This window comes from Leguminivora glycinivorella, chromosome 22 (genome assembly GCF_023078275.1).
Source record: "Leguminivora glycinivorella isolate SPB_JAAS2020 chromosome 22, LegGlyc_1.1, whole genome shotgun sequence".
In the NCBI taxonomy this organism is placed as follows: Eukaryota; Metazoa; Arthropoda; class Insecta; order Lepidoptera; family Tortricidae; genus Leguminivora; species Leguminivora glycinivorella.
The window spans coordinates 5485983-5494903 of NC_062992.1; the positions used below are offsets into that span (position 1 = coordinate 5485983).

At 38.5% G+C, this 8921-nt stretch overlaps 1 protein-coding gene across 1 annotated transcript; it reads left to right on the top strand.

Moving 5' to 3' along the window:
• Positions 1–307: 307 nt before the first annotated feature.
• LOC125237660 (monosaccharide-sensing protein 1-like) lies at positions 308–8634 on the top strand. Its single transcript, XM_048144793.1, has 8 exons — positions 308–400; positions 1770–1999; positions 2607–2927; positions 3453–3564; positions 6274–6360; positions 6851–7068; positions 7657–7839; positions 8367–8634. The coding sequence occupies exons 1-8, from the start codon at positions 364–366 to the stop codon at positions 8610–8612; spliced, it is 1434 nt and encodes a 477-aa protein (XP_048000750.1). The 5' UTR covers positions 308–363; the 3' UTR covers positions 8613–8634.
• The last annotated feature ends 287 nt before the right edge of the window (positions 8635–8921 follow it).

Here is an 8921-nt window from a genome sequence, read left to right on the forward strand (position 1 = left end):
GCAATAAAGCTGAAAATGAGGAAGAAGAATATATTTATTTACCTTCAGTTGTCCCCGACGCCGAAACTGACGCTAATGATCTCAAATGTAAACCTGATTACATAAAAGTTATTTATCAACATAAAAGTAAAAATATCTAAGACGAGAATACAAATAAGCGCCCGTAAAACCCATTATTACGACGTGTGTAAAGTTAATCCTTTAATGGTCTTAATTTCTTTGCTCTGGCTTTTAAATATCTCTTGATAGGCAAAGAAATCCAGTTGCGTGTAAGTGATGAATCCAGTGATGTGTAAGACGGAGTAGAGAACGGATTCACAAGAATAAAAAAAAAGACTGAAAAAAAAATTGTGACTTGGAAACATGTCTCTTCTAAAGCAGACTCTTTGTACTGGCGTAGGTAAGTCGGCCATATGTGTTGAGGATTTTAGACTTAAGTTGGATTATAGAGTCGGCCCACGATAAGTTTGCAACTATTTTGATAGCCCTGCCTTTGAAAGGGTTAAGTAAACGTCATCATTTCATCGAAGTTTGACGTTTAAAAGAACAGTTGCACTGAATCGCATAATTATGATGGGCTGACTTTAGTACCGTCACCGTCTAAGATAAATGATCTCGAAGGCAAATGTTGGCAAAATGAAAATGTTGTGTAAACGGTTGTAGGAAACCCTTGTTTACTTATACCAAATCTACAACTAGGCAAACAGGAACCCACATGAATATACTTAGACAACACAGACACCCACCGCATTATGAAGTGTTGGCAAGCGCGTGGTCACTGGTTACCCGACATTATGTATACGATTTTACTGGAAAAAATCCACGATTTGAACAGCGCAATTTAGTAACAACTTTACCATGTAAAACAGCACAGTTCAAACCATAAAACAATGTTTTTATAAATCTTTCAAAATTACACAAGTGCTGGTTGTAAGCATTGACAAAATTGGATCAAACGGTTGCTTTGCCACATTAAATTACTGCGGGAGAACATAATTATGTTTGGTGACACTAGTGACTTTGAGTTGGCTTGAATGCTCCATCTGGGTTCCCTCTATTTGGCATAACTTTAATTGTCCGAAACGATTTTCGCATAACAGAGTTCGCATAATCGATTTTCGCCGAATGTTAATTTGGCAGAAAACTTATTTGTCATAATCGAAAATAATACGAATAACACATTGTCCGAAAATAAGTTCGCATAATTCTGTTTACGCCGATTGTTCTTATAAATAAAATCAATTCGCATAATTGTATTTGGCATATTTCTTAAAATCAGAATATCCACCCATACTAAATGCTGTTAAGAGAGTCGGTTTGGTTAGGTTAGAACTGCGACCTCAACAAATAAAACATTTTGTCAAGAATTTCGGTTAGGTTAGGTTACAACTGCAACATTAATATAGTAGTATTACCTATGATAAAAATTCTGCGTAGTAAATTTCCACTAAACCATGTTATGCAGAAATAATTTATGCATAAAAACCATTCGGCGAATAACCTTTATGCATGAAATATATTCGGACAAACAAAAATATGCCTAGACAAATTATGCGTAACTATACTATGCCATAACAGATTATGCGAAAGGTGAATTATGCCAATATAGATTATGCCAAAAAGAATTCTCGATTGTAAAATTATGCCAAAACAAGGGGAACCGCTCCATCTACCTAGTTCAGCTGATGTCTCTACTACTAAATTAATATGCCTTTTTAGCTATTTTTTGTTGTTGGTTTCCGTTTGCAAAATGACTTCATCCTTCACAGTATGCTGGCTATGCATGAGCATGGGAGTGACATTCACCTGGCCATCGTCAACGCTCCTGCTGTTCCGTTCTGAGAACACTACACTCCACCGGCCTATGACAGAGGCCGAACAGGCTCTCTTCGGTAGCCTGTCTTCCATTGGAGCCCTAATATCCACGCCGGCCGCTGGATTCTTACTGGATATCATTGGACGGAAATACACCTCCATACTTTTCTCGTTAATGCATGTGGTTGGTACACTTATCATTTATATAAAAACTAGCTTTTGCCCGCGGCTTCGCTCGCGTTGGAAAGAGACAAAAAGTAGCCTATGTCACTCTCCATCCCTTCAACTATCTCCAGTTAAAAAATCACGTCAATTCGTCGCTCCGTTTTGCCGTGAAAGACGGACAAACAAACAGACACACACACTTTCCCATTTATAATATTAGTATGGATGTTCATAAGGATAAAGTAGCCGAGTGCTAACTGCTTTATTAATGCTAGGAAACAAATGCTATCGCGATAGAAATTACCTACACCATTTTAGACTTTTTTCCAAGTTTATCAGAAAAGTGATAGTTGATAGTGCTCTTTAGGCAATCTTAAAAATCCTACATTACCCATTTACCTGCGAGCTTGAAATAACTACAAAACTAAAGAAATATTGAGTTAATCAGTAAGTACTCCTTTGGCTTACTCGAAGCAATTAAACACGAGCTTGTCCATATCTGCAATGCAACAACTACGAGTATAACATTAAATGAAACACGTAGAACAAGATCTCGGCTTTTTCTAGATGCATCTTCATTGGCAACCTCTTGTCAGAGTGGTCTTGATCATGCATGATTTTTACAGATATGCTGGGCTATGGTGATATCTTCAAACCGAGTAGAAGTCATCCTGACCGCCATCTTTGTGTCTGGTATCGGAGGGGCCGCATTCCTCGTGGTTCCGGTGTACATCGCTGAATTCTGTGAAGACTCCCTCAGAGGAGGCATGACTTCAGGAGCCATGATATTCTACGCTGTGGGGATGATCATCTCTTACGCTATAGGCGGCTGGATGGATTATTACCCTATGGTCTATGTATGCGTCTCTATTGCTGTGGTTGGAGTTACCCTCTTAAGTTTGTTGAAGGAGACGCCAGTGTTTTTAATGATGAAGGAAAGGGAAGAGGTAATTATTATTAATTCACCGATTTTGATTTTCTATGATCTGTTCTACCATAGAGGAATAAGTAAGGGAAGAGTTGTAACTCCATACATCGGTAAATGCAAGCTATTTGTAGTGACATCTAGCTCATCCACTCATCAATCACGTGTCAATTAGCGTAAATTATCAGTACTGCTACATGTCAATAGATGTCGCGACGAACAAAAAGTCTAATGCTCAACAATTTTTAGCTAATATTACAATAGTATTAATCAGTGCTCTGTTTTCAATTCCTTCTGCTTGAAATATAAGTTATAAACTGTTTTGATATTACATTTTTAGCAACGCAGCGCTGGTGGCATCTATTATCGAGTAGTGGTACTGATAATTTACGCTATTTGACGCATGATTGACGTGTGATTGTCGCTAGATGTCACTTCAAATAACTTGCATTTACTGATGTATGGAGTTACAACTCTTCCCTTACTTATTCCTCTATGGTTCTACGGACATTTCTCTCATGGCTCTCTAACATAACAACTTTTTCAGGAAGCCAGAGAGTCTTTGGCGTTCTACAGAAATAAGAAGAAACAGTCCAAAGCGATTACTCAAGAAATTGAGACTATCCGCCGGACATTAAACCCAGATTTGGATTCTCCAGGTAATAAATACTATACTCGTAATAACTACTGTCTCCTGGCCGATTTCGACCACAGCGACTGTTTCAGTTTCCTTGATGCCCTCGCATGTGACTCGCATAGCCAAGTTTGTTAACAAATATCCGTGTACATGACTGGCAGCAAAGCATAATATTGGCATAATTATAAGTAATAGCCGCTGGTGGACGGGATTTTAGCTCATCCCGTCTTTTGACATCCAAATCCCTAAGTCGACGGGATTCAAAATCGTTAATTTGTTTAGCGACGAAAGATCTCAACACACCCACAATAATAAGTTAATGTGGCAGTTCTTTATATAGCGAGGTATTAACGAAGTAGATCGTAGATGCTGTTAACCTCCTTATTAATGTTTGACGAAGTTGCTAAGCCGATAAAAATCGTTTGTTCTTTTCCATCATACCAATACGTTAGACAGGAGCAAATGATTATTTTTCTACGTAGCTAGGCATCATGTTCATAAAATGCCGGTTATAAATATATTGCAATGGGCGGTAAAAAGTTATGAACCAGACAGATGTTTTTGTTTTTTTTTCAGTTACATCACGTGATTTTATTTGGGAAATCCGTGTACGTAGTTTACAACGTATTAGCAGAGACAAATATACTTATCTAGAGATTTATCTCTTATAGCCTTATCAGTTTTGTAACAACGAGTTTATAATTGACTTATAAATCGCATTTGATGAAAACTACCGCGCACTGACTTTGACTTCCTAGGTACTTCATACTCAATCAGATCAATGGTACCTACTTACTCATATTTTTGATCACACTATTATTCGTAAACGGGGTACTGTTTAAGGGCCGGTTGCATCAAACCGTCTGTCACCGTTAAAGGGTTCGTCAAATGTATGGGAAGTTCCATAGACGTCTGCTGCGTGACGATGATGTGTCTGTCAAATGTGGTTGATGCACAGTTTTTAGGGCCAGTGCCTTAAAACAAAAAAAAAGCAAAATGCCGTAATGAACAAGAAAGCACATACGGCATTTTAGCGTCCACGATGATAGCTTATACTCGTACCAAATTCAGTTTTTTTGAAAAATAAATTGTATTCGACTCGTATATTAAAATTCAAGATCATTTTCATTTGGAAGAGATCCCATTAAGGGATTATAACTTCGCCTTCCTTTTATTGACTCTGTAACTACCTGTATCTCTTTAATATGTTTTCCCCTCACTAGCTCAGAAACACGTGTTTTGTCCTTTAATACCAGCGGGTAAAAACGCATTTTATCCACTAGTGGGTAAAGTAATTTGACCTTGAATAAAGTCAAATTAACTGCTTTAAAATTGATAAAAGTAGGTGAATCTAGTAATAAAGATGATTTACCACCTGTGGAACTACTGGAAGCAGTGATAAACGCATTTTTTGCGTTGTAGTTTCCTCTTTATAGTGAGGGGAAAAGTTTTGTGTTACACTCGGGTGCAAATGTATTTTACTTCTCGTGTGTTAAAAACTCGCAAGTTCAGGATTCTATTCTCGAACCACTCGCTTCGCTCGTGGTTCAACTATAGAATCCTTTCACTTGCTCGTTTTTCAATTCCACACTCGGCGTTAAAATACAACTTTGCCCCCTTGTATAACAAATATCTATTACAAGCTTTTATTCAACTTGCCTTGTTAATGTCAGTGTGCGTCAAAAAGTCGAAGCTAAAGACTGACTTCCCAATTTCCGATTGAGCTGAAATTTTGCACACATATGTAAATCACGTGACGATGCAATATTATGGTATCAAGGAGCTGATCTGATGATGGATCAGAAATGTGGTCATAGGAACTCTGTCATGAAACGTCGTAAATATCCCCATCGAGTAAAGGGTTTTTAGAAACGTCTCGGAGAGACGACTAGATGACTGTTGAAAGAAAGTTACTCGTACAGTTGGCGATAAAAGCTTGTGCCAAAAATGAAATTTTTGCAAAAAACTTATGAACATGAACGTGGCACTGAAGCTTTAGTAGTTTCATGTGTTCTGCCTACCCCTTTATGGGATACAGGCGTGATTGTATGTATGTATGTATGTATGTACTTATGAATATCTGTACATACATACATGCTCGCTCTTTTCGATAGATGAGAATATAGATAACCGCTTGATACAATGCGACAGTACAAAGTCATAAGTTGACTTATTTAGTATTAACGAAGGTTGATAACAGAACATTGTAAAGATTTATTTGCTTTTGTTCTTTTCCGCGTTTAAAATGTATGCAATTTAGACAATATAATTAAAAAAAAAAAAATTAAATTCAAAAAGCGCTGCTAGCAGTGCTAGCCTAGCGGTAAGAGCGAGCGACCTTCGATCCGGTGGTCGCAGGTTCGAATTCCGGCTCGTACCAATGAGTTTTTCGGATCTTGTGTGCGAAATGTCATATGATATTTGCCAGTTGCTTTTCGGTGAAGGAAAACATCGTGAGGAAACCGGACTAATTCCAATAAGGCATAGTTACCCTTCGGTTTAGAAGGTCAGATGGCAGTCGCTTTCGTAAAAACTAGTGGCTACGCCAAATCACGGGATTAGTTGTGACTCCAGGCTCGATCTATCTCTATCGCTCTTGCGTATTGGCTCGACAGAGCCGGACTACATTTCTGCGGCGTTTCGATTTCGTTTCGCCTAGTAGAAATGCCATTCGGCTACGGGGAATACGGCCACCAGAAGATTTTCAGATCAATTATGTTTTTTTTTTCAGATACTCCTGAAGAAGAAGAGCTAAAGCTGAAGCCAGAAACCAAACGCGTAAAAACCAAAGAGAAACTGTCCATAATTCAGTTTATTAGTAAGTTTTATTGTTTTCTAAACTCAATGTTTAAACCTCATTATTATTTTTCCTTCTTTTTAACTCGGATGCAAAAGTGAGGTTATTTGGAACCTTTGGACTAAATATCTATTTATTTATTGTCTATACCTAATTAAAATCTTCGTACAATCCTCTTATGAACCAAATACATAAATGAAAATTCAGACTTCTAGTTTTATCCACAACGGAGTAACAGGGGGTTGAAAATGGTCTGAATTGCTTCGAGAAAAGGATGGTACGGCCGTGCCTCTTTTTGCTCGACTTTCATTTCAATTAACTTTTAGAAGAATTTCGTATTAAAAAAAAAAAGCGGGTAACTTTATTGGGTGTTATGAGAATGGTTCGCCGTTCGACACATTTGCTCGATTCATTTCACAGTCCATCTTTTTTCGGCTTTCGTATCTTCTTCATCTTCATCCCCATACTTCAATACTTTCGTCGGGCCATAAACAATGATTTATATTTCCAGAAAAATCCTACTCGACCCGTCGAGCGCTCTGCGTGATCTTGGTACTTATGACCGCGTCCGTCTTCCAAGGCCTAGTGGCAGTTCAAGTCTACGCCGAGCCACTCTTCGCAGAAGCCATACCTAGCATGTCTGCTACCGTCTCTAGTGTGCTGTCTTCAATCATTACTGTTGTTGCTGGACTGACGACGGCGTATCTGACGGATATTGCTGGAAGAAAGGTAATTCTTCTTCCTTACTTATTTACTAGCCCGAAATTAATTTTGGCCTCCAACACAAGAGCTCGTCACTTTGCTCGATCTTGAGCGGTATCCCGCCAGCTATAACTGTATCCACTCAACTGTATATCTGGTGACTTATAGGACGTCTCTGGCAGAGGATCGGAAGAGTTGGAGATTGCTCCACCGACAAGAGCACAGCTCTTAAGTTAGAAGAAGAATAGGACGTCTACATTTTTATATTAAAGTTCTCTTTCTCTTATACTTATCATTAAACTGACTCAGCATTAGGCTGATGTACTTAGATCAGACTCGAGATAGTACCCTACGCGCGTTTCACCAGAAAGAACTGTCTGTGGAATGTCTCCTGCCGTATTTCCGGACTGATATGATCTTCAAAGTCTTCAAGCTTTGAAGGAAAGAGCTCCCATCTTAAAGTCTTTTAAAGCTTCTTCTAGTGTTTCAGTACATAAATATTATGCCGGTGATCGCCTTGCCTACTGATCGTTTATTTCCTATCTCTTAAAAAATTTTAACTACATTTTTCACGGTTAAGATTTCAAGAACTTAAAATGTTTCTATCTTTTGCAGCCTCTCATGATCTGGTCATCCGTAGCATCAGGCGCCTGCTGCTTACTCCTGGGATCCCAGATTCACATGCACTGGGCCCCACACAGTGTCACTGCTGTCTTCATCTTCTCCTTCTGTATAGTGTACACGCTTGGTGCTGGCACCATTCCTTATATCTTGAGCCCGGAGGTGTTCTTGCCTGAGGTATGATATTGCTCTATAATTTTTTATAAACTATCTACATGATTTTTAATTTTATGAGTTTTGAAATGCACCGAAGAGAAGTTTCCAAAATTGCTAACGTTCTCATGAAAAGTTTTTATTGTTTTTCGCACATTTATTGCCAGCTCTTGATGCATTTGATGAGTTGATCATGGATGCCAGTGTTTATTCTCAAATATCGAATGAAGTGATCTTCAACTTTACTGCTTAGAACATTGCATAAGTTTTAGGTTTTAGGTACTTAGGCAGCTCATGATAGTGGCACTGATACGATTTGTGTGAGATTATTATGGAACTTCCGTTGATTTTGCATATAATAAGAAAATAAAAGAAACCGATGCGATGGATACATACCAATGTCTAGTTTATGTCATTATGCCAAATATCTTGACAAAAGATTACCAAGCCACGGTGGTACCCTTTCTGAATTTCGATTAGGTGTATGCTACCTTAAAAGCCTAGTCATTATATCTATAAACTCAAACTATCAACAGAATATTGTATTCCAGGTCAGAAGCTTAGTCTCCATGCTGGTAATCGAGTGGTCCTGGCTATGTAACTTCATCATTCTCCTGATCTTCAATCCTCTAGTCACGGCCATCGGGTTAGGACCCGTCTTCTACATCTTTGCCGTGGTCTGTTTCTTCTCAGCGGTCTTCACGCATTTCTTCTTGCCGGAGACGAAAGGGTTGCCCGTCGATGCCGTGCAGTTGTTGTTTAGTAAGAAGAGAAGGCCGGTGCCCACGCATGCGTAGAATAAATATTTTCTAAGGATTATAGTGCCTTTGATTTATGTTATCTTAGTATAGTATGAATTTTCTGAGATGAACGTTTCTGTTAAACAAAGGCCTTTGTTTCTATTGTTCACGGCGGCTAGCTCCCGTTTCCACAGCACGTGCTAAAGTGTCAGTGTAGTTAAAAAGCAACTATCATGATAGCAATAAGGTTCAAATTTATTAAACAGTTTGCAGTATGCAGGTAACTTTTTTTGAAGATGACAAAACGTGTTATCTCAGAAAGGGCTTTTTATGGATTTGAACCTTATTACTATCACATAGATAGTT

Excerpts from the sequence above, each read along its gene's own strand:
- LOC125237660 (XM_048144793.1), top strand. The coding sequence starts at position 364 with ATGTCTCTTCTAAAGCAGACTCTTTGTACTGGCGTAG. Across the intron at positions 6,361-6,850 it reads GTCCATAATTCAGTTTATTA|AAAAATCCTACTCGACCCGT; the intron begins GTAAGTTTTATT and ends TTATATTTCCAG. Across the intron at positions 7,840-8,366 it reads CGGAGGTGTTCTTGCCTGAG|GTCAGAAGCTTAGTCTCCAT; the intron begins GTATGATATTGC and ends ATTGTATTCCAG.